Below are 25,146 nucleotides of genomic sequence, written 5' to 3'. Positions count from 1 at the left end.
AAAGGAAGGAGGCTGTCCTTGGAAAAAGGGGGACTGATGGGGAAGGAGAGGAGACCATGATGGTCTGTAGGATTTGGGACGGGAGGGGAGTGGTCTCACAGGCGGGTCTTGGTTTCCTCTGAGAGGGAGAGGATGGTATGAGGAGACGCACGCCAGTGTGCTGTGGACCTGAGGAGCGCATGGGAGGGAGACAATCCAGGCAGGGGTCCCTGGAAGGCTCCCCAGGCAGGATCTGACGCTCAGGTCCTGTGGTGGTGTCAGCTCACAAGACCGTGGGACGACTTTCTTATCAGGGCTCAGCACGGCTGTGCAGGGGTGACAAGGTTGGCTGGCGAGATGTATCCAGGGCAAGTGAGACCCAGATAGGTGGCAGCTGTCAGTGGAGCCATGGGCTCTGGCCTCAGGAAAGGAAGGAGGGTCAGAGAGGGTTGACGGATCAAAAACCAGAGTGCGGAGACCAAAGACTCCATTGTCCCTTAAGCAAAATGATTATGCTTCTGCCTCTCCCCCCATTCCTCTCACTGGAATAGTAGACTGTGGATGGAATAGGGGAGTGGGCTTTTCAGATTGTCCCTGAGGAAACTTTAGGTCCCGAGGCTCAGAGTGTGGCTTCGGTGGATGAAGGGGAGACTTGGTAGAGTTGAGCAGCGTAAAAGAGTAGTGTTTCTAAAAGTGTCCATTACACATGTAAAACTCCAGCCGGTCTTACTGGATGACAAAGACCGCAGGTGAATGTGTGATCACTGAGGTGCTCTGTGGGTTGTCCAGGGTGGGGTGGGGCGAGGGTGGAGCTGGAATCCTAGAAGTTCCTAGACGAGGGATGTCACGGGAGGGAGGAGAACCGGGGGAGGCGTGGAGCATGGGGTGGGGGTGGGGGCATGTGAGCCCTGAAGGAAGAGCAGCAGTTGAGGAGCGTCCTGCTCACACCCCCTTCAGGCAGAATGTTGCTGACGCAGCGTGAGCCTCTGCTGTGGAGAGGCCAGGAGGCGGTCCCAGGGCAGGCGGCGTCCTGCAGCCCAACAGAGCCTTCCTGCACGGCACTCTTCCTGCTCCCCGGCAACCCCACCCCTGCAAAGTGAAGCAGGCAAGGGCCCCAGTCCCCCTCTGCGCCTCCTAGCAAAGCTTTCACATCCTCCACTTTTGTCTTCACTGTGTAATACTGCACGTTTGCAAAGCTGCGCACAGGCGGAGCGGTCGTAAGGAAGTTTCAATGACCCAGTGACCCTTCAGAGGGAGTGTGCCCAGTGGCCCGCCCCCTGGGCAGGCAGAGCCATTCCCAATTTGTCCACTTGACAAGTGACTCGCAGGGGACAGGGCAAAGAAAGCATTCAGGGTGGTCAGCGTGGAGATGCCACCAACTCTGTCTCCCTGCTGTGCCTGCAGACTGGGAGGACCTTGTAAGGTGAGGTCACAGGGACACAGGAAGGACAGTGTGTTGCTGTGGGATCTGCAAAGGAAGAGTGGACATGGGGATTGGGAGAGAAGCCCAAGGGAAGGGGTCCAGGAGGAACTGCAGCAGGGTGACTGGGGCAGAAAGGACAATGTGGGAACCAGGCTCTTAAGCCCCTGAAAGGTTGAAACCAGAGTCACTAGCTATTCCATTGCTTCCCTCCTCACTGGGCAGAAACAGCAGTGGGGCTGGGTAGGGGCAGGAGGTAGGGTTTGCCTGGCCAGAGGTTCCCAGGAGTAAGTGACTGAGGAACATGCTAGAAATGCTCTCCTTAAAATCCTCTCCAGAGAGAAGAGACCCATCATTTGCTTAAGGATAGATTAAGGCCACTTTATTTAATAGCAAGGGCTGAGATTAAATGATAATATAACATTAATAACAGTAGCTGAACATGCATTGACTACTCGCTGTTCTAAGTGCATGGTGTACATGAACTCATTGAAACAGTTCTGAAGGGATGGAGAAGGGGACACCCAAGTTCTGGAGGGGAGGGCGGGGCTGGGGCATCCCCAGGGTCCTGCCTCCACCTGGTCCTTTGTCCTTCCCTCGGGAGCATGGCCTGAGGAGAGTCCTGGGTCCCGGAGGAAGCTGACGCAGGCTAACTGAATGCATAACTTTATTAAATAAATGCTTTGTCATGACAAAAGACAAAGATCAAGGAGTAACATAAATTATAAGTTGAATAAATAGTATACAGCAATCTTCACCTTTTTAATAAAACGTGAGATCCTCTGGTGGTTTTTTTTTTCGTTTTTATTTCCTTAGGTACAAAATGCTAAACAGGAGGCGAGTTCTTCCGCATTCAGATGATTTTTTTTTCCCCCGCATTTTTTTTTTCCACCACAAACTGATTTTGTTTGTTGGTTTGTTTATCCATCCTTTTCACCAGTAAAGATTATGAGCATTTATTTTCTTTAAAAAAGTTGAAAACAAAAAAGAGGAGAAAATAGAGCTATGGTATGTATGTACGTAAAACTATCAAGAACTACAGTAATATGTGCTGTGGTTATTGCTGTCTTAAAAAAAAAAAAAAAAGAAAAAACAAAACCAAAAACACAAACCGGTAGGCAACTCGGAATCTGAAGGATCTTGTCTGACAACTGTCTATCCGTGTGGGCTACTGTGTGACGGCAGTGGTGGCGGAAGGTGGGACTCAGGCTGGTGTCCGGGGACCAGAGAAGCGGGGGAACGGGCGCGGGGCGGTGGCCCTCCCACCTCCCTTTCCCCACCCAGAAGGAGTTAAAGAGAGGAGGCCAGAGTCTGTGGAGATGGCTAAACTATATGCTCCACGAGAAAACCAAGAAAGTATGTTTAAAAAAAGACACAAAAACCTAAGAGGAAAAAAAAGTGGAGAAAAGTGCAAAACGTGTCTTGCACTTTAGTGGTTTCAAAAATAAAGACAGTACAACGCCCAGGTTGCTGGCAGGTAAAACCCCATTCCCTTGTCCCACCACTTCTTAAAATGTAGCCTCCTTTTTCTTGGAAGCCCAAATTGTCCTCTGTGAGACCAGAGGGTTGTTGCTTCTTCTTGGCCCACTCCTCTCTAGGTTCCCATTCTGAGCTGGAGCCCTCTAGGCAGCTGAGCGTATGGAGAGGGAGAGCAGTGCCCACTCCCAAGGGGCCCGGCGGTTGCCATGGCAGCCTAGTGGCTGCGAGAGAGCTAGATGGTGGGAGGAGGGAGGTTGAGGCCCATCTCTCCCGGACCCCAGAGGAGGCTGACCCTGCAGGGTTACCTTGGAGACCACCAAGGTGGTGATGGGGAAATGGGCAGGGGGAGAGGAGGTGGGAACCTACAGGGCCTCCTGGGCCTCCCTTCCTCCCCCGTGTGAGGGTTGAATGTCCCCAGGCCTGCCTGTCCAGGCCTGGCTGTCTGAGAAACTTTTAATTCTCTTCCTCCCCAGATGCCCTGTCTTGCCAGGCGGGGTAGGGCAGCTCTGGGGGAGGAGGATCAGTCCTGGCTGGGTCTCCCTCCATCACTGGGCAGCAGGTGCGGTCTATACTGCTGGCGTGAGGCAGGAGTCAAAAGGGAGATGGGGAGAGATCTCCTGTTGCAGGGGCAGGGCAGCATTTAGACGTGAGGCCACAGAAAAGCTGGAGCCTAAGGTCTCTAGGTGAGCAGTCAGTGGCCAATGGGCAGCCTGGCATCCAGGGGACGCTGCCCAGGACTTCACAGCTGGCAGCGCCCCACCCTGCCTTCCCTCCCACCCTGCCCAGGGCTCGGGCTCCATCGCCCCCAGTGACTCTGTCCCCGTGGTCTCTCCACTCTGGGCTCAGGCCAGACCTCCCCTTGGAGAGGTTTAGTTCCACCTGTCATGAAGGCCCAGTGTCCTCTAGGGATTGGCCAGGTGACCCGAATCACCCCCTGCAAACCCTGGAGACTCACAGGTGTGGATTAGTCGTCATGAGCTTTGGAAATCTAAAGAGACTGGTGGAGTTAAACAGGCCATGATCCCCACCGCGTGGCTGACAGCAAGGAGTCGGCGTCAGGGGCAGAGGCCCATGCAAAGTCCAGTAAACATCGGTGGGGGGATATCCCCTCTCAGGAACCAGGTCCAGGCCTGGGGAGGGGTGGGGATGGGGTATGCAGTTCCTGGCTCAGTCTTTTCTTAGGGGGAATGGCACCCCAGTATCCACTTGGCAGATCCCAGTTAGATGACTGCTCAAGATCCAAAGGAAGGATGGGCAGAAAGAAGGAAGTGGGGAAGGTTCAGGATACTGGCCTACGGCATTGAAATGTGAGTTGGGGGTCTGGGGACAGTCGCACAGAGAGATGGGGTGCGCTGACACAGCAGGCCAGGTAAGTCCTTGTGGCTGCCATTCCCGTCAGGCCCTGTCCTGTGAAGATCTCCCACCTCTCCCATCCCCAGCCAACTGTCCTGTCCAGGGGAGTAGGAGACATCCCCCAGGTTCCACAGCTGCAAGTTTTCTGCTAGCTGGCACAGATTTGCTTCTTTGCTGTCCCTCTTCATTGCCCCCAATTCAGTGGTGGAGTGGTCTCCACGGTGTCATGCCATCAGGAGAGAGTGGAGAGAGCTGGGTTCACGGTGAGAAGGGGTCTCCTTGCCAGTGTTCAAGCCCCCTTTCCTGGCAGGCTATCTCCAGCCTCAGGGGGCAGCTCCAAAGCCACCCATTTGCTGAGGAAGTCGGTGGAGAAGGGGAGTGTCCTTCGGTCAAAGTGAGGCTGCCAAAGAACAGCACTCCTGAGCACCCATTCCCTGGCTGGCCTGGGCCTTTCTTCCAACCTCCACCCCAGGGAGGAAGCCTGAACTGGCCAGAGTGAATGAAGAGCTTAAAAGATGCTCTGGCCTCAGCTCCTCACCGCAGGAGGAAGATGGGCACCTGAGCACAAAGTCTTGTCCCTTCAAAACCTGGCCAATCTACGGATCTTCACTCCGGTTTAGCTGCTAAGTCTAGAGCCCTCCTAAGGTGACCCATCTTCCCTGGCTCTAAGGCCTGGCGTTAGTTCATTTCTCTTTTACAGCCTGTCCCCCCATTTTCCTCTCTACTTCCTCTTGAATCCCAGAGGGGTTATTGGGTGGGAAGCCATGGATGTGTCCCATGGCTCTGTCCCCCTTTTTGTTGCTTTGCTTCAAAGCTAGGATGGGGCTGTTAGCCCCATGTCCTCCTGGCCCTCTGTTGCCTTCCTCCATCTCTCTGGCCTGAACAATCACCTTTACTGCCCCCCGGTACTGAAACCTCTTCACCTCCATCTGCCTCCCCCTACCTCTCAGTTCAGTCTCTCTCCTGCTCTGCCAGCGTGAAGAGTGAGAGAGGCTTTCAAAACGCAGGCTCTGCCCACAGGACTTTGAAAGGCTGGGCGGGACCAATAGGTGAAACCTGGGCCTTACAGGCTTGCTCAGCGTGGGCTCCGGGGATGGTTACTTCCGGAGGGTCTGCAGGGACGTGCTGGGGAGCATGGCGGGTGCGCACCGAGTGCTCTCAGCCACCCGGCTGGGTGGTGCGTGGGAACACGTGTGCATGTGGGAAATCATGAAAAAATCCAACACTGTGTCCCACAAAGGGTTGAGTCTGCTACTTATGGGAGCAGGCAGAACTGGTGTTATGGGTTGTGTTAGGAGAATATGAATTTTCTTGGTTTTCCCAGAATGAGGAAGCTCCTCAATGCCCCCATAGGAACTACTTTAGAAAGTTAATGCAAACCTTTGAAAGGAAGGAAGGAAGGAAAAAAAAAAGAAAAAAATAGATTTATATGCCTATATATGACTACATGGAGCCTTGTAGATAAATACAAGCCCGCATTTTTTTTTTCAGCCTATCCTCCCCCACAGAGGGCTGTGCTAGTTGTGAATCAAATGCATTGAGGGGCTTAAACCACATGCTTCTGCATGTAGTTTTAGTCACCCTGGAGGAGCGAGTCCTCCTACTGTTGGGGTGCGTGTTAATTTCTAAAAGTTCGCACAGGGAAATATGAACACACGCTTACTATTTATGTGTCCGCTTAGGAAAACCTATCTATCTAATATCCCTCGGTTATTCATTTGCTTTGTTTTGAGAGGAATGGAATGCATTTAGTGTTTACAAATTTGGGGGGAGAGAACACTCTACTGGGGTGAGCAGAGGAAGGAGGGTTCGAGTCGCCCACATTGCTGGCTGGAGAAGGAGACAGACCCAGGAGAGGCGCTGACACCTTTTTGTCTTTGCCTTTCTCCCCCTGTGACCAATCTAAACTGGGAAGGCTCCAAGTGTGTCATCAACTACATCTTGGGCCACAACTCCTAGTGCGCAAACATCTCCCCAGCTCGGGCCGGGACTGCAAGTGAAAGGTGAATCCTGCCACGGCGCCTTGGTCTGTCTTTCCTGCCCACATGCCTCCTCCTTTTTTCCTGACTCTGTTCATCTTTCCCTCTCTTGTACACATATTCTTCTTCCCTTCCTTTCTTCTTATTCTTCCTCTCTTCCCTTCCCTGTTCATTCAACTTGCCTCAGAAAGAAAACCATTTAAAGGGGTGGGGGGGTCTCCTTAGCTTTTTTCATCTCCGCTGTTGCCGTTTTCAAAGTTGAGACCTTGCTAGAGATTCCGAGGTCCTCAGTTTCCTCAATTAGATAGATATATGTATTTTTTTTCCCTTAAATGAGATGAAATGAGTGGCGTCCTAGGGTGGAGGGAGGCACTGGCTGGAGTTGGGGCTGGGGGTGGGATGGGGTGAGGGAAGGATGGGGAGGGGACGCATCACTCAACGTTGCTGCTGTCGAAGGTGTGGCACTGAAAGTCCCCGTCGACATACTCCATGCTGGGCAGCTTCATCCCGTACTTGTCCACGCACCAGCAGATGCCACGTTTGCGGCCACGGGAAGGCTTGCACTGTGGTGGGGAGAGAGACAGACAGTGAGGACGACTGTGACCTGAGGAGGCTCTGCTCTTGCCTGGCCCTTCGTTTTCCTGCCCCAAGGCAGACTCTCACCCCCAGAGAGTTGAGGGGGCTGTACCCAACCTTTGGAATTCTGGTGTCCCCACAGCACAGGGAGGTCCTGGGGAAAATGATAAGTTAGGCGGTCTGCCCTTGGCTACCTCCCCTAACCTCTGTTTTATGCCCCCCATTCAGGATCTTCCAACTTGGTATTCTCCAGAGAGCTCCATGATCTGATCATCTGATAATAATAATAATAGGAGGCATCATTTCTGCAGCTTTATGTCATGTACCAGCACCGCTAATTAATACTTACTGTATCGTAGGTACTCTTCTAAGTGCTTTACAGAGATTAACCCATTATTCTTCATAATTGTGTGAAAATAATAAGTATAACTATTCTACGTTTTACATGAGAAACTGGAGGCAGAGGCATTGAACATCTGGGGTGGGAGGACACAGCCAGTAAACGGGAGAGCCAAGAATTGACGCACGGCCCTCTGGCTCTTGACCTCTAACTTAGATGAGGGTACCCTTAATGGAGCCTCAGGGTCACAGGGGAAGGAACTTGTTAGAGAAGCAAAATTCTCAGAGTCTATCCATACTCACCAATCAGGCACCCTGGGGAATGGGTAGGGACAGTAATTAGTGTTTTAACAAGCCTGCTGGGTGATTCTGATGCCCCAGGAAGGCTGAGAACCAGTGCCTGGAGGCAATGCAGACCCAGTTTAATAGCTTAGCTAAGTGCCATTGGTTTACCCATAGTGGGGCTGCTCAGAAGGAAGCCTGGGTGTGAAGGGGACCTCGCATGATTTCAGGTGGTACATGGTGGAAATATGTTTTAAATACATATATGTGTGTATATTTATGAGTGTGTGTATTTATGTGTGTGTGTCAGGAAAAAACCACATACAACATATGGTGTGAAAAAGTGATGTAAAGTTTCAAAATTCATGTAAATAAGGTGAATCATTAAAACTTATGTAGATCATAGTACAGGTAGGAATGGGAATAATCACAATGGTGGTACAGGTATCTGGGGTTCAAAAAACACTATTGTTAATGACAGAAATTTTAGGCATTTAGCGGGGGAGTTTTCCTGGTACAGGTTTTCCTTTGACCTTGGGGGCACGGCACGAGGGCATACCTGCTTTCTCTTGTAGAACCCTTTGCGGTCGCAGTTGGGCAGGTACACGGCACGAGGCACCATGCGAGGGCTGGCCTTGAGCTCCTGCAGGGAAGCCTCCATGTGTCTGCGGCAGGGGCCCTGTGTGTGGACAGGAGGGATGAGAGGCATGGCCGGATCCAGGTGGACGCCACCTACCTGTGCAGAACGCATGGCCTGGGCTGCGGGGATTCAAGGGTCCAGGCAAAGCCGCCACCTTTTGTTCCAATGAATTGCTACCAAAAACCTTTCCTCCTTCTCACCTGTTATGCAACCTGGATGTTTAAAGTGTGCAAAACCTACATTTTGACCAGGTACAGAGGCACCCTGTCCCATCCGTTTCCATATAATCCATCAACTTTGCCATGCTGCTGAGTAGTTACGACTCGAGGTGGTCATCTGTGGGTGCTCGAGGACAGCGATTTTCAACTGGTGTGCACAATAATTTTTAAAACATGCAAAACCTGCCTATTTAGTCATGGACACTGACCTCTTTTCCCTTAGACTGTCAAATAAAAAAGTGACAACAGCTTACACAATAGCAGTTCGGTATGAATGAATTGAGATTATACCTATTTTTTTGGGGGGGTCAGATAGAACAAAACCATGTTTTTTTTGTTGTGCCACAAAATTTTAATAATTAGTTTATGTGTGCCATGAGATGAAAAAGGCTGAAAATCGCTGCTCTGGGAGAATGCTCGGCGCCTGCCTAAGGGAGGACGCAGCTCCGGGTCGTTCACGCAGCTGGGGTTTGTTTGCTTGTGTGCTGCCTGTGGCTGGCTGGCACTTCCCTTGAGTACTGCCTCTACTCCTGCTACTCAGACCAGCCCTCAGTCCTGATAACTGCAGGCTCTAAAAACTCCCCACGGCAAGTGGCAGGTCCTTCACTAGGTCTAGCCTAAGCACCTCCTGCTGCCACAAATGCAAATTTAGATGCAAGTCAGGGCACCAGCAGAGGCCGCAAGGTGTGGGTGCAGAGGGAGGTAGAGGAGAATCCTAGAGACTCACCTGTTCAGATTCCTGTCTCATCTCAGGTGCGGAGATGACCCGGGGGTGGGCAGTGTTCTCAGCTCCCCCCACAAACTTGGACTGGGTCAGCTTCTTTCTGCGGTCCTTCTTCACGGCCTCAGCCTTCAGCTCGGAGATGCGAGTGTGCTTGGGCCGGAAGATCTTGGGGGAGTAGGTCTCCTCTGCCATCTCAGAGGTGGTTGGGTCCTCGTGCTCCTGGGAGTCTCGTTCTGCGGGGAGAAGGAAGCAGAGGGTGAGCCTCTGCGGCTGAGACGCAAATGCGCGGAGCCCCAGGCTGAGGTGGAGGTGCAGAGACCGGGTCTCTGCCCTCCCGGAGCTGAAATAAGAACCAGGGCCTGAGTCAACACTCAAGAACTGGTGGGAAGTTGCTAGAAGGACTGGGGTCCTGCAGAGGGAATCTAGGAAGACTTCATGGAGTTGGGGGTGGGGGGTTGTTGAGAAGGTCAAACTGATAAGGGAAGTTTGACAGGAAGGAGAGGACATTCTGTGGGCAGGAAAGGGGAAGGAGGAGGGAAGTGGCCTTTGGGAGGGCTCGGGCCTGGTCGAGGGCTTGCTTATTGGGGCCGGCTAAACAGTGGCTGGAGGTGAGGCTTTGACGTAAGAACACAACCTGGAGATTTTTGCTCTCAGAGGAAAGGAGGACACAGGCAGGGTGTGGACAAGAAAGTCCAAGTCAAGCCCTGGCTGGTGTGGCTTGAGCCCCAGCCTGTGAACCAAAGTGGATTGAGCCCCGGCCTGTGAACCAAAAGGTCCCGGGTTTGATTGCATCAGGGCACATACCTGGGTTGCAGGCCAGGTCCCCAGTAGGGGGCGTTTGAGAGGCAACCACATGTTGATGTTTCTCTTCCTCTTTTTCTCCCTCCCTTCCCCCCTCTCTAAATAAAATCTTAAAAAAAGAGAGAAACTCTTGGAGTTGAGATATATTTGGATTTAGGGAACTAGGGGGCTTGGGGAGCCCTGGGGGGTCTAGTTCAGCAGGGTGGGGAGAACCATCATGAAGAACAGGAGGGGACGTGGGAAGCCAGGGATGTGGGGTTTGGAGGGGAACGGTGCCGGCAGGTCGGGGGGGATAAGGAACCCCAAGGCCTCACTCCCTGCTCTGGCTCAGAGTTGGCTCTGTGTTCCGGCCCGGGATAGGATGCAACATAACACAGCTCCAGGCCAGGAGAGGCCAACAGCTGGCTTGGACCGGCGCAGTTATATATAGGCCTGACTCGGTGACAGTCTATACTTAGCTGCCTTATGACCTTTAAAAAAGTAGGGCTTTGTTCATTTATTTGTTGATCTGTTAATTCTACCCGCCCAGCCTTTTCTTGATCCACAGATTTCCATTTATTTCTTATCTCACAGGCATTCTCTTCTGGGCCATTGTTCCTCCTCTCAGTTCCTTGACCCCACCCGCCTTTGCAGGCCCAGATCCCGGAGGTCTGGACTGCCCTTCCCTGGGGGCAGGGTGTGGCCAGGATGTCCACAGGGAGTTCAGGTGCACGAATTGGGGCAGGAAGGCCCTGTCTGCATTGCTCTCTTTTTTATTCAAATTCTAGAAAAAGAAAACAGGGCTTTGAGGAGACCCCAAATAACTTAAATGGGGTGCCGGAAAAGCCTGTTCTCTGCCCATTTTGCTATCACTGGGCTACCCAGGAGCAAGGTATTGTGATGGGAAATAGAAGAAGAATCTGAGCAGGTGAGGGTGGGGGTTGCAGGGAGAGGGAAGCTGGGTGGGGAGACTCTGTTTTGTGTCCCCAGGGCAGGAGTTTTCGGCCCAGGAGAAGTTACAGGTGTGTGTTAAGAAAGGCATTTGGAGACCTGGCCAAACTCGGTGGGGATGGCAGGTGGCAGGAAACACTCAAGCACCTATTTGTCCCTTGGCTCAGGATTTGTCGCTTTTAATTGAACAGGTATCCAGTCGTTAAGGCCCTGGCAGGGAAGTTCCCAGCCCCGAAGAAGGCCCCACAGGTTTGCAGGGTGCTGGGTGGTTAGCTGATTTGGGTTATTTATCCACAGGAGAGGAAGGGATGTAGTCACTTGAGAGGAAGAAGACAGGGAGTAAGCAAAGAGCAAAGACAGAGGCAGGCTCTCCCTGAACCTGGTTCAACACCAGGATGCCTGTCCTCTCCTTTTGGCCTTTCTCTGTTCTCCCACCGTGACTTGACTCCGTGTTCCGGCTCTACTTATCAAAACCTGCTGTGCTGACTCATCAACACGGGATGTGCCTGGACAGTGGAATGTAGCCTTCTAGGAATTAGCTAATAGAGTGATGCTTTGCGGTAAACCTACTTTTCTTGGTTGTGTGATGAGCTAGAACGGGAGTGGGATGCAGGGACAAGCATAGCTGGTTTGGGGGACTCTGTGCAAGTTGCAAAGCTAGGGCTCTGTTATCTAGTAACTCACATCCAAACCCAAGGTCTGGGGGAAAGGCGGTGACGGGAGGAAAACCTAACCGCGGCATGGACCCGTTGCTGAGCCCACCTTCCGGAGTGACTCAAGACTTTTCACTCAGCCTCTGTGTGCAATCACTTGAAGCACCCTCATTCTCAAAAAGCATTTGACCACTGGGATGGGGGAGAGGGCAGGAGATGGTTGCCATTGAAAGGCTGGGGGCATTCGGGGCGGGGGGGTGCAGGCCATACTCCCTCCCCACTTCCCCAATCAAGATTGTAACCAGATGAAGTGAGGGGAGCGGGGGAGGGGGCTGGGTGCTGACCAGTGCATGGAAGAGAGGTGAGTGTTTCCTTCAGGGCCTGCTCTGGCCTGGCGGGCCAGCAAACTGCCTTCAGGGACACCTGTGACCCCAGGCTGCCAGAGTCGCCTTGCCAATGGGAGAGGCCCCAGGAAGCGGCTCCCCTCCAGGGGTCTGGCCCAGCTCCTGGAATCCTTCCAATAGACCATCTAGTCCCTCCCCTGTATCCAAGCAGGAGTAAGTATATGCACCTATCCCTGTGGTACTTTTTCTGCTTCTGAAAGCCATCTGGGATGGGCGTGCCACCACTCCTCCTCGGGCCACCTGTTCTGGGGGGACCCTCTGTCCCTTGGGTCAGAGTGTCATCTGCCAGATGTCACTTCATAGGGCATCTCCCTCTGGCCTCAGTGGACATCGAAGCGTGTTGGCTTACAGCCCTGAGTCTATCAACAGCTCTTTTTAAGTCTCCTCACTTTAGAGCTTTTTCTAAGACAGCCGTGGCCCAGCCTTCACCTTGGGTCCTCCTTCCTGCGAGGAGGATGGGGCTGTGAATGGTGTGAAAAAACTTTGGGGCAAATTAACTTTGACTTTTCTTAGTCTTTTCTCTGAAAGTGTTCAAGTATGGCCTTGAGGCTAACCAATGATGACACTGGAAAATAAAATGTAGATTCCTGTGTCCTCTTTAAGGAACTCAAGGACACTTCTGCGAACCCGCGCCCCTTCCTTTCCCGGGCCTCAGCAGGGCAGGGCTCCCGAGGGTGCACCCTCCCCAGGTGATGGCTCTTTGGCTGCTCTGAAGGGCAGGCTTAGAGTTTTGATGTGCCTCCTGGTTTTTGGTGCCACTTAACCCCAAGGGACCTATTACTTAGGCAGGGGGGAAGAGTCAAGTATCAAAGATACTAATCAGGGTCTTGTGGTCACCTGTAGGCTCCAGAGAGACAGTGGAAACTTGGAGCAAAGCCAGGGCAGAGCCACTGAGATTAAAGGGCTGGAAAGTAGACCCAGAGCTGGAATGCTAGAGCCAACAAGCCCTACTCAGCTGCTTTGTGGCTGAGTCAGAAATAGGCTTTCAATTTGGGAAGGGTTTAAGTTTGAGATAAAACAAGAAGGCCCGAGCAGACTGGCTGCTTCTGAGCTATTTCATCAAGAGAAAGTGGACTGAGGTTGTGGAAGGGATTTAAGTGAAATTTAAGGGAGGACTTCCTGGGGAGGTTGCCCTGTACAGAAACAGCAATTGAAGGAGCAGAACAGTACACACTGGGTTCTGGAACCCGCTCAACAGGCAGGTCCATACCTCCAAATGGCCAGTAGATGGCGGAGGAGACTGACGACCACGCAACATGTCCCTGGTGCTCATTGCTAGGGACTGTGAAGGAATTTTAAAATCTGGAATTTGTGTGCCAGTTTCTCTGACAACCACTCGAACCCTCTCCTTCTTTCTGTGTGTCTGCAGCATGCAAAGAGTCAGGGAGCTGGACAAGCAAGGACTGGAAAGGGCCCCCAGGAGGGGAGGGTGGAGAAGGCAGGTGTGGGAAATGGAGGGGAGGGGAGGGGGCAAGGCTTTATCTGTGCATAACCCCTCCCACCCCCCAGCTGTTTCTTACATCTGCAACTGAAAAATGATCTGGGAAAGAAGTGAAACATATCCGGAACCTCCCTTCCCATCTCTAGGTGTCCTTCTGAAAGGATTCTGCAGAGGATGGAAAATGTGGAGCCCTCAGTGTTACTTCCTTCTCCTTTAATCCTGTGATCTTGTGTGATGACTGAGGAAGCAAGAGCTTTCATACTGTCCTGATATCCACCTTGGGGGTGGGTTGTGATTCTGCTCTGACTCCGACCCCCCACCCCCAACCCCGAGTCCTGCCAACCAGCTCTGGCCGGCCCAGCACCTGCCATGTTATGCGGGCCATCTCAGCTCCTCCTTCCTTCCTCAGGCGCGGCCCATCCTCACTGGTGCAGTAACATTCGCTGAGGCACGGACGGGCACACACGTCTTCCCGGTGGCAGCACGCATGCCTGCTGGAGGACTACACCCTTCTCGTGTCCCAGCAAACACAGGAGGCATTGTAGGGTGAGCGGGTCTGCTCATGGTACAAGTGCATGATGCATGCCCCCCACCCAGCCTCTACCACTGTCTCCAGCACGCCCTCTTGCTGCTGCTGTTTTCTTGTAGGGGCAGGAGGCTTGAGCCACACTAACGGGCACGTGCTCTTAAGAAACATTCTGATCGCACCCTGCTCCCCAGTTACAGAGATGAATGGGTCCAGCCTGGGACCTGCTGCTCCCTGCCATCTGACCTCCACCGCTAGGGCTCTCGGTCCCACCCTGGTGCCACTAACAGCTCGCTCCTGGGCTGACGGTAGTTCCCATTCTATCTTAACCTCATAATCAAACTTCAGAGAAAACTGGGTGGCCCAGGTCTTGTGACTGTGCTTACGGAAACGGAAGAAACTGAGGCGTACTTGGAATTCACAGCTCAGGAAGAATGTAGGGCCCTGCCAGGCCACCTGGACCTGGAGAGAGGAAAGTCTCTTTTTCTAGCCAGAAGACAAGATGGGTTTGCCCAGAATCTCTCTACAGGAATGAAAAAAGGGAGCTGGGTTTCCACTGGCTCTCGTTTTAGCTCCCCATGTGGAATTTAAACACTAATCTCCTTAAGGGCAGAGGCTTGTCATTTATCTTTGTCTCTACGACGTATGGTACTCAATAAATAATCTTAAATGGAGAGATCTATGCAAGAGACAAAGTGAAGTGGGTCTAGAGGCTTTTCTGTCTCTACCCTGGGGTACGGCAGCGCTCAATGGATGCCCTCAGAGGTCATCTCACCGGTGCCACTGCCTTTAAGCATAATGACTGCCCCCGAAGGAGCAAGGGAGCAGAGGAATGAGCCCCTCAGGACTGGTAGAGGGCCCCTGGATTTGCTGCGCTTCTCTTTGATCTGAGGCTTCACTGTCCAATACAGTAACCACTAGCCACATGTGGCTATTTAAATTAATAAATGTTAAATCAAATTACAAATTCAACTCTAGCCACCCTTCAAGTACTTAATAGCCACATCCATCGTTGCAGAAAATTCGACTGGACAGCTGGTTGGAGGGCACTGATCCATGCCTGGGTATGGCTAGATGCTCCTTGTCCTCTTTCCACCTTGCCCTGTTTCCTAGCCAACCTGCAGCCTCCTTGTCTTTGCTACAACATGAGGCTCACAGGAGAATGATGGATTGGCTGCTCCCTGTTTAAAAAACCGTAAGGCATGTCTCAGTCTCTTGAAGTCTGACTGTTCCCCAGCTGTAGATGCCAAATGACTCAATTACACTGCGTGTGCGTGCCTTTGCATAGAGAGACAGGGGCTGGGGCGGCAGGGAGGGGCTGCACAGCCTTCCAGGAGAGCTGCAGCGGCCCTCCTCCTGCCCATTCCACCCCCCTCCCCCCGCCAGCGTCTGCCTTGTCCCAGTCTCTCTTGGAAGACACTGTTTTCTTTTCCTCTGTGGTCAGTCACAGACGTGCATGTTCTGGGCTCTTTTTAACCCGAATTATGGGCTGAGAAGGAAAAAAAGCAGACTATCCAAGAGGAAAACAAACCCAAACAACTGTCATCCTCAGTTGCAAGATGGGAAGAGTTGCAAGAAGACGCAGAAGGGGAGACCTGCTGACTTGGGGTGAGTGGCAGAGGTGGGAGCAAGTTCAGGGGTGGTGACTGGACAGTGAGGGCCACAGGCTTACCCTGCTGAGCTCCTTGCCAGCCCCCGCCCCATTTCAGGCCAGGAAAACTAACACGGTTAGGTGCCGTCAACGAACTGCAAAGTTGGCCACTGTAGGTATGTCCCATCTCTATTCTAAGCAGAGAAATAAAGACATCATATAGCAAACTGGATAAACACAGCCTGACTACCTGCCCTTAACAGTCAGCCATCCTCCTGGGGAGGAAGATGGCATGGCTGATGCTGATGGTTCCATAAACCTCAGTGCGATTTATTTAGACCGCACTTGGTCTCTTCCTCCTCTCTCTTTGCCTTGGTTTTCTCATCTGAGTTACAGGGAGGGTGACAATAGCCCTTTTTCCACAGCGTTCTTAATGAGGATTGAGCTGATATGTAAATTACCTCTCAGCACAGGTCTCTGTTGCCTCTCACCTCCCTCATTCCAATCATCAACTAAAAATTTGGTTGCTTGGCACCTGGTTGGCAGATACCTACTTGTATAGAATCTAAGAATCACAGAATCTAAGGCTCCCCCGACGCAGAAAGTTCTGCTGGAAAGTGATGGCTCTGTCCTTCGCTCTGGGGAGTCTGACTGCCAACCCCCGGTGAGAGGGACTTTGCACAAGTGCTTCTGGGAACCAGTCCCCACCTCGAGAACTCCCCCTCGGAGTTCTTCCCTCTGTCTAACCCCATTCCTTCATGCCGCACTAAGGCAGCTGGTTTCCTTCCCTACAAATGGAGAGAGAAAAGGTGGGCAAACCATGACTCAGGGCCGTGACTCAAGTACACATTCCGTGGCCCCTGGGAGACAGCTGGTAATAAATTGGCACATAAGAAATACACACTGATGCAGAACTCCCAAGATGAGTATCTTCAGCCAGGTTTCTCTAGAAGTGGGGAAGGGGAGGTGGCTCAGTAGAAACATCTGTCTTTTCCCCTAACACTCCAAATCAGAAAGTAACAGAGGGGCTAGGTAGGAAGCAGCCTCTGAGATGAGGGTGTGGAGGAAGCTCTGGTCCATTTCCCTGACCTGGCAACACTCCCACTCATGACTCATCACAACCCATTCAGAATGTTACAATTAGGCAGCCACATTCCCTGTAGGGCCTGCATGACCAGGAGGGGGCGACAGGGAGCAGGTGGCTTGCATTCTTCCCTGGTCCCTTGAGAACAGAGGCCCCAGTATGAGCCAAAGAAGGGAATTATCTCCTGTCCAGCAATCAAAGCTCAGACTCTTTTTTGTTTTGACGCTTTGCGGGGCTGGAGAAGACAGTGGAGACAGCAGTTTCCTCTCAGATGCAGGAGGGGCTTGCTGGTGGCCACTAGCCACATGTGGCTTTGAACACTTGAAATGTGGTAGTGGGTATGGATTTAAAATTTTATTTCCTTTACATTAATTTAAATTTAAAAACTGATACTTGATTTAGTTATTGGGTCATTTTTAAGTATGTTTGGAACAACTTGAGCACAAAATCTACTTTTCAACCATAAATTATCAGCCAAGTACTTCCAATGACAATTGGGTGTCTGAAAGTGAGAGGTTCTGTCAATGTAAAATACACCTCAGGGTTCAAAGATTTCATATGGAAGAAATCACGAAAAATATCTTATACTTGTTTATTTTGGGTATATTGAAATAGATGATTAGAATTAATTTCACCTGTTTCTTTTTACCCTTTTAAAACAGGTGGCTACTAGGAAATTTGACAGATGTAATTTGTATTATATTTCAGTCGAGCAGTGCTGTTCCAAAGGGTTGGGGGTGAGCGTCATCTTTGCGGGGTGACACAGAGCCGTTACAGCTGTGACGGCACGACCCAGGGCGGACACACCTGGAGCCCTCGGAGAATGTCTGGGCAAGCCAGCAGAGATCCTGTGAGGCTGGGTTCGGAGTGCAGATTCAGTCTGGGTCTTGTTTTAGGGTTCAGCAAGGGAAAGCCTGAGCGATCCAAAATGAGCTAGCCTGTTTATTTTAGAACTCCCCATGGGCGCACCTGGCGGTCTAACCTACTGGAAAGAGGGGCTTGTCTTATTGGCCTCCTGCTTAAAGGTCCCTCAGGGGAGCAGCCGCCATGGCTTTCGGGATGCATCAGGAGGGCTCTTAGAAATCACTCAGATCCACTCCAGTAATCTGGAGGCCTATCTCTTTGCTTCTGCAAGATCACCTACGTGTCTGAATGTGTTCAAAAGCCCCCTGGCCCTCTTGCTCTCTTCCTTATCAACTCTGTGGCATGCGTTTTTCTCTCTTTTCTTCTGATGGAGAAATCTCTCAACCACTCCCTCATCCGACCCGAGCCCACCAGCTCAGTTCTCATCATCTTGCTTGCCTGGCTCCATGAAAGCCCTGTGCCGGTGGAGGCTGTGGCTTTGAGAAGCATGCCATTCTGTGTCATGTTCTCCTTAGAGATTACAGACCACTGCACTGCCAAGGCGCAGCGAGGGCCTGCCTGCCTGCCCACATTAGGGGCATTCCCAGGGAAATGAGGTTTGGCACATGGACCGGAGGCCCCTTTCCTTCTTCCTTGCCCCCATTGCTCAGCAAACAACCAGCCTAAGCCATTCTCCTTTGCAAGACTGTGTAGAAAAAGGGACAGAAGAGAGAACGATGGAAAATAACAGGGGTGTTGTATTCTCTATGTTGGGGCTACTTCGATTCTTCCCCTAAAATGGAGCACCCCTACCCAAGTTCCAAGCTCTTATTTCCTCTTCACAGCCCTCACTATGGGGTGATAGCATTGGGTGATATTTGCCAAAAAATTCCTTGCAAGTTAGACTGGACCCAGGCAAGAGCCCTGGTGACTAGTGAAGAAAGCCGGGAATCACAGAATGGAGCCCTGAAATCAACAGGGAAGAGCTGAGTTCTAGTCCTGATTCTGCCGCTGACCCTGCATCAAATTTTGGGCAAGTGATTGTGCACACTGAGCCTCAGCATCCCCGTCTGTAAAATGAGGGCCTGACCTCAAGGGTCGCATGGGTTCCTTCCACCTTTAGCATTCTTTGGCCAATACTCAGGCAATTCCTGGAGAGACGTTAGGACCTTGCTAAGCCAGGTGGCTAGGCAGGAAAGGCCACTTTGCCCTTTATAGTAATCGCCAGTCACTCCTTTGAATAAAAAAAAAAAAAAAGACATTATAACAGAAATCATGGAAAGAACTGGACCTGGAAAAATATGGGAGATTGTTTGGACATAGAGGAAAAGGAAGTAGAAGCCTAGAACTCGCTTCTTTGTTTATTTGCTTATTTATTTTTGCAAGTCTTGAATAAACCATTGTTTTGAAAAACACATCCAGATGAAAAACACATCTCTAGGATTGCAGCTTTTGGACCAAAGGTAGTAAGAATGCAAAACAAAAACTCAAACAAAACTCGTTCAAATTGTCTCCATGTCTCTCACGATAACCATCCTTTCTGATCTGTTCCTCCTGGTCCTCCAGTTTCTGGATGCAGTGGAGCCTGGAGTGTGGTGCTCTCTTCTTCAAAGTTTTATTTTCCACACACTAAATAACTCAAAGTTTCAAAGGCATTGCTCAGGTACAAAGTAAAATATTTAGACAAAAGTCACCTTTTCTTCCTGCTACCCTGTCCCCGCTCCCCTCCCCCCTATGAAGGGGACCAGGGCTTCTACTGGGATTCCTGCTCCCATGCCCTTTGCCATAACCCTCAGGGTGACCTCTGGCTCCTGGGGTCAGTCCCGACCCCCCCCTACAGCTGCAAGCCCACCTGCCTGCTCAAATCCAGCCCAAGCCCTGGGACTAAGGCACAGCTGCTCTGACTTAAAACTCAAGCCCTCCGGGCATGCCTTGGCAGTGGGGGGGGGGGGAAGGGAGGGAGGTTGGAGGGAGGGATAAGGTAGAGGAAAATTTAAATGGAAAGAAAATGTGGCCAACTGTGCTTGCTCTCCGATCCTGAGCTGACACAGCAGAAAGGGGAGGGGGGTGGGGGGGGCGAGGGGGCGGTAAGAAAAGTCAAGTTAAAAGCAGCATCACTTGTCTTCCCAACTCGGTTTTGGTTGGCACAGGCTGCAGCCAGACTCTCAAAGACTTATTTCAAAGGGAGGGGGTGCGGGTGGGAAAGGAATCTGCCTCCTTCAGTTTTCCATGATCTTGTTCAGCCCAGACACAAATTTGGCCAATAAACCTAACTCTGGAACTTGACTTCAACATGGCATTTGGACCAGGTTTGGAGTGGAAGCCAGGGCTGGTGGAGGCCAAACCCCTAAAAGAAGCAAAGGCTGAATTCATTTTTATTGAGGTACTGTTTTTTTCTTTCCCAGAAGCATATTTTGTCTTTCTCTCTCTTTATTTTTCAATGGTGGTACTGAAACCCAGAATCCACTTCTCCCCTCACCCTCGACTTAATGTCTCCCAGGCACAGGAGAGATCTCCCAGACAAGGCAAAGATGCATGCTCTGCCACCCTCCCGCCCACGAAGCCACAAGGCTCCTTCTGCAAACAATGCCCAGAGCAAAGCCCAGCCCTTCCTCGACTCGATCCAGCTCACCGATCTTTATTGAGCTTGGCCCAATAAATAACTCGTCTCCCGCCTCCCTCTGGTTTCCTATGTACTGCGCTCTGTTTCTATATCTGTCTTTGCCCCTGCACTGGCTGAAATAAAATGCAGGGCCCCGCGCACTCCCAGCCCCAATCTCTCGGGCGGACTCCCTCTCCCGTTGCGCAGCAACGCGCGCAGCAAAACACCAGTCTCCGCCCGCCCGCCCTCCGCCCTTCCTCCCAGAAGCTTTGGCTGCCTGCCACCTCTCCCTCCTCAGCTCCCCATTACTAATTAAAATGCATTCTTTTTGGGGGGGATTGAAAAAAGATATTGATCTATTTCTATATATGCATATATATTTTTGGTGTGTGTTATCTATCCCTGTAGTATCTATATTTATATGGAAACTGCGGTAGAGAGGGGCACACCCAAGTTCGCATTGCTAGTTTTGGTGGGTGGGTGGGGGGAATGGTGGTGGGGTGTGCTGGGGGACAAGAATTTTGGTCAAAGGAGCTGACACGCTCCTCCATCTCTCTTCATTTTCCACTCCCTAAGAAGTGCCTCTGCGCCATCTCCAACTTTTTGGGGGCCCACTCAACGGTTTTCGAGCTGAAAAGGTATAGCCAAGAAAGTCCACTCGCCTCCTACCGGTCCTGGAGGAAGTCTTCAGCCCCGGCCACCGGCAGAGCGCAGCCATTGGCGACTGCAGACGGTTAGGCACCTGCCTAAGGCAGGGTGGAATCCATGGAAAGGGCTCGGGCAGGAATGGGGAGGAGGCGGAGAGGCTGCTAGGTATTGGCCCAGAGGTACCTTGAAGGTGGAGGTTGAGGAAGAGGCTGCAGAGAAATCTAAAGGGCCTGTTGCTTGGGACAAAAGCTGGGGGGGGGGGGGGGCGGGGGGGGGGCGGAGAGGGTGTGGATGTGCGCGCGCGCCCGCGCGCGCGATGGGTTGAACTGGAAAGTTGGATGCGCCTAGTCGTTCTCAGTAATTGCGCGCGCGTGTGCCTTCTGCGCGCGCGCGCGCGCACACTGCACCTACCACATCACACCAACCACACTGTTGAGCAAAGTAAAGTGGGGCCAAAATGCGGCTGATACCTGGCATACTTTCGATGTGACCGGATTGTTAAGCAGAGCGCTCGCTCTTCCAAGCCAGGAAATAGATTCATACCTCTTATCCGCCACTACTGCGCCCCCCCTCCAGCTTTTTCCAAATTCACAACCCCCACGATGAAGGCGGGCGGGACCGCCTTTAAAAAGTGGTTCTTAATAAAAAATAACCCCACAAACTGGCCTCTGGGGCCTTCGGAGTCTGCACGTTACCCTCCGTCTCTTTTTTGCAGGCAGGAATATGGAGAGAGGCTGCCTCTTGCAAAGCTGCAGGCGCGGCCGCCTGTAACAGGCAAAACCTGCAGGGCTTTGGGACACACAGTTTGAATCTAGGAAAACTCTCCTGTCTCTTCTTAAGTGCCGACGCCCTTCTTTCCTACATGACAGTTCTGTAGTGTGCAGTTTAAGACAACTCATGTTGGGGTGCTCAGAGTGGAAGGGGATAGAAGGGCATTGGCCCAGGAAGTAACTACGTAAGTAAACATTATTTAGCCAAGTCTTAATCCCTTTTGGAGAGAATCAACAGTTTGACGTTTCAGAATGCAGATTTTTGTGTATGGTTCTTTAAACTATTTTTTAAAAATTTAAGGTCAGGTAACTCCAAAAAGAAACCCAGTCTAAAGGGAACAGAACTGTTCTCACTAAAAAAGTAGCTCAGTGAACCTTTTAAACCCTAAGACTTCTGGAGCTGAGAATTGGGGGCAGGGCGACTTGGGGGCGGGGCGACTTGGAGGCGGAGGGGCAGCAACGGGGCGTGGCCTTCCCAGCCTCTGCCTCCTTTATTTTGCATTTTGCGTTTCCAGGGCCCCTTTTACATTTATACCACACCCACTCGTGATCAAGTTTGAGAGATCGGGGCGGGGGAGGGGGATTAGTACTGAGAGGGAAATTATGAGGTCTGAGTCTCACACCATCCTCTTGCCTCCCAATCCTATACATCCACCTTCCGTCCTAAGTAAAATCTGAATTGGGGCGAGGGAAAAGTAATTAAGTTCAGGTACAGATATCCAGCACAGAACAACAAACACTTCTTCCCGACGCCCCAACTCCCGCCCCCCGCCGCCCCCCTCCCAAACTACCCCAATGACTTCCCTCGCCGCCGCCGTGCGTGCCTAAAGTAATTTTTCCCTTCCAGGGAGGAAAGAAAAGGGGTGTTTTGCATTTTAATCTGTTTTACCATCTAACACAATCATATCAAATCAAAAGTAATGGGTGTGAATGTGGGAGGGGCATCGAAGCCCGCATCCAAAAGGCTGTAGCTACCGAGGAAGCGTGCGGGTGTGAGCGCGTGCGCGTGCGCGTGCGTGTGTATTGGGATAGATGAATAGAAACATCAGAAGGGACCGGTAGTGGGGTAGAGGCTGGGAGGGACAAAGGTGGAAGGAGCACAGAACGCCTCTCTTTTCAGGTACCCAGTTAAAGCAATATTTTAACAAAGAGATTTTTTTTTCAAGTTCAGAAAAAGAAAAAAACGTGTTAGTAGATGGTGGAGGAGGGAGCTGATAATGAAACATGCACCCTTTCACCCTGGAGACTGAGTACCTGGGGATTTGGACCAGGAGGCTGAATAGGAGCTCAGAGTCAGTATTCAGACGAAGGGGGAGGGGTGGGGTGGAGTAGGGTGGGGGCAGGGGCGAAGAGCCGAAGCGGAGACCGCGAGAGGCTCGGATGCACAGCTGCCTAGGGTAGCTGGATCTGCCAGGGGTAAAGACCCTCCCCGCCCTTTCCTCCCACCCCCCGGGATGCACCCCGGCTCTAAGCCGCGTTCTGGGCAAAGCGCGCGTGGCCGGCCCGTCCCCTGTCCCCTGCCCTTGCGCCGTGTACTACACTGAGCGCGCTCACCGATCTTGACTTGCTCGCGGTAGCTCTTTTCGTTCAGGCAAACCCCGCGGCCGTGCAGCAGGGCATGCAGCGGTTTCTCCTCATCCTGACGTGGGAGGCAGCGCAGCCCCTGGGCGCAGCGCTCAGTGTAGACGCCGCACGACTGCCCCTCGGCCAGGGCGCAAGTCATGCAGCAGCCGCAGCCCGGCTCCTTGACTAGCTCGCAGCCCAGGGGGCTGGGGGGGCACATGGAGAGGGCTTTCTCGTCGCAGGGCTCGCAGTGCACGAAGGAGCCCAGGCCCTGGGCCGGTCCCGCACAAGCGGCCAGCAGCAGTAGGACCGCGGTGAGCACCATCTTCTCCGAGTCTCTCCCTTTACCTTGGGGCGGGGCAGGAGAGCGAGAGTACAGGGACAAAGGGGCCAGGAGGGTGCCGGAGAAAATTTTTTAAAAAAATATTTCTGGCAGGTAGAGCAGGTGCCTTCCCCCAGACAACTGCAAAATGTGGGGAGAGTTGGAGGGCTGGGGTGCCTGCAAGCAGTCCCAGCCACGAGGATTAAAGATTTGCAACAGGTTGGGGGGAAAAGAGCAGCGCCAGGTGCACGCACTGGGACTGGGGCTGGACAAGCAACCCCCGCGCCCGACCTGGTCTGAAGTGCAGGGGGACAAGCCAAAAATTGTTCACCCCAAAGCAACCACCGGAATAAAGAGCTCGGAGGCTGTGGAGGAGAAGGGGTAGGGGGAGGAAAAATGGATTTGTCTTAAAAATTTTTGTTTAAAATCTAAAGTACACCCGGCTCCTTTCTAACCCTCAGCTGCTAGCGGCGCGCGGCTGCGCGGAACAGGTAGAAGGTGGCGGCTGGAGCCGCAAGGACAGGGGAAAATGTTGAAATCAAGAAATAAAAATTAAAAAAAAAAAAACCCAGATCCAAAACCCTAACACCTCTTTTCTCCCACTCTGCAACCACCTCTTCGAAATTCGCAGGTTCTGCGTGAAGTCGGGAGAAGGGTGCAAACGGAAGAGAGGGTAATTAGAAGGAGCGAAAAAGAGGAAAAGCCCCACGCCGCTTTGCAGCTCTTCCTAGCTCTTTCCCCCGCAGAAGTTTCCAAAGAGACTACCGGCTCCGGTCGAACAGGCGCTTTTAAATAGACGGCCCTGGCTGCCAGCCAGTTTGTAGCTGCAATTTGAGCTCCCCAACACCCAACCCAGGCAAGGATGCCAAGGAGCTTTGCAGTACGAACTCACACGGGGTGGGGGTGGGGAGAGGCCTTCGAGACACACGGGGGCTCCCCTTCGCTCCATGAACAGTGCCCTCCTCCCCCCGGAATGTAAGAAAGGGGCATGGGGGACTGGGCCGGGGCTGCAGGAGGGAGGAGGAGGTCGGGGGCGCGTGGATGAGAGAGTTCTTCAGTGCACGGTGGACACAATGAGGAGTAACTCAGTCTCCCCCTCCCTCCCACCCCTTAACTAGCCCAGGCCCAGGCTGGAGGGAGAAGCATTTTCTTAATTGCCAACTGGATATATACAGTGCCCAAGAAATTCTTCCCAAGCTTTGGGAAATGGCTGTCTGCTAGTGTCTCACTTACCATGCAAGGGGGTGGGGGGTGTGTGTGTGTGTGTGTGTGTGTGTGTGTGTGTGTGTGTTGGGGAGGGGGGAGTTGTTAGTGTAGGATGGCCAGAGATGGGTGGTGAGCTGAATTAAAAAGAAAGAAAAAGAAGAAAAACTGGATTCCCCACCAAAAGCCTGGGGAAGGGGATTCAATCTAGACTTTGTGTTGCTGGTGGAGTGACTGTCTTCAGGCATATGGTCAGGCAAGAGTAGCCACTTTCCTCCAGCCACATTGTTGGCCCAGTAATGTTGTGTGTGTGTGTTTGTGTTGTGTACACTTGGCAGAAAGGAACATTCAGACCATGGCGTTGTAGGGATACGAACAGAGACTGGCAGTTCGAAGAAATGCTCCGTCTGAAAATCTTGCCCAGTGATCAAAAATGTCCTGGGGTGGGATTTTTAGATGGAAGGAGGGCAGATTGGAGTAATACTTTTCTTTCATATTCTTTTAAAGGGGCGTTTCTATTGGGCAGGGCTGCATCTTTGGAGGGAATAGATGAGAGTCCAGAAAGACACCCATTTAAAAGGTTAATTGGCACACATAGGTACGTCCCAAGAATGTGAGCTACAGGCCCCAGGACTTGATCTGAAGAGATTCTGGCCAGGACCATTGTTATCCCATTTGAAATCTCAGATTATCTCTTCAGACGCTGTGGGCTCCTTCTCTCCTTAGCAAAATAAAAGAAGGCTCCAGTCTTAGAAGAAGGAAAGTGATGATTTTAT

At 52.0% G+C, this 25,146-nt stretch overlaps 1 protein-coding gene across 1 annotated transcript; it reads right to left on the bottom strand.

The window, feature by feature from the left end:
* Positions 1-1,830: 1,830 nt before the first annotated feature.
* On the bottom strand, positions 1,831-23,939 carry IGFBP5 (insulin like growth factor binding protein 5). Its single transcript, XM_054585677.1, has 4 exons — positions 22,837-23,939; positions 8,993-9,222; positions 7,967-8,086; positions 1,831-6,773 (listed from the first exon to the last, which is right to left on the bottom strand). The coding sequence occupies exons 1-4, from the start codon at positions 23,168-23,170 to the stop codon at positions 6,642-6,644; spliced, it is 816 nt and encodes a 271-aa protein (XP_054441652.1). The 5' UTR covers positions 23,171-23,939; the 3' UTR covers positions 1,831-6,641.
* Positions 23,940-25,146: the final 1,207 nt, after the last annotated feature.

Source organism: Pteronotus mesoamericanus, unplaced genomic scaffold, assembly GCF_021234165.1.
Source record: "Pteronotus mesoamericanus isolate MK-2021 breed Mesoamerican mustached bat unplaced genomic scaffold, CSHL_Meso_final contig_90, whole genome shotgun sequence".
Lineage (NCBI taxonomy): Eukaryota > Metazoa > Chordata > Mammalia > Chiroptera > Mormoopidae > Pteronotus > Pteronotus mesoamericanus.
This window is presented reverse-complemented; position numbering and strand designations above follow the sequence as displayed.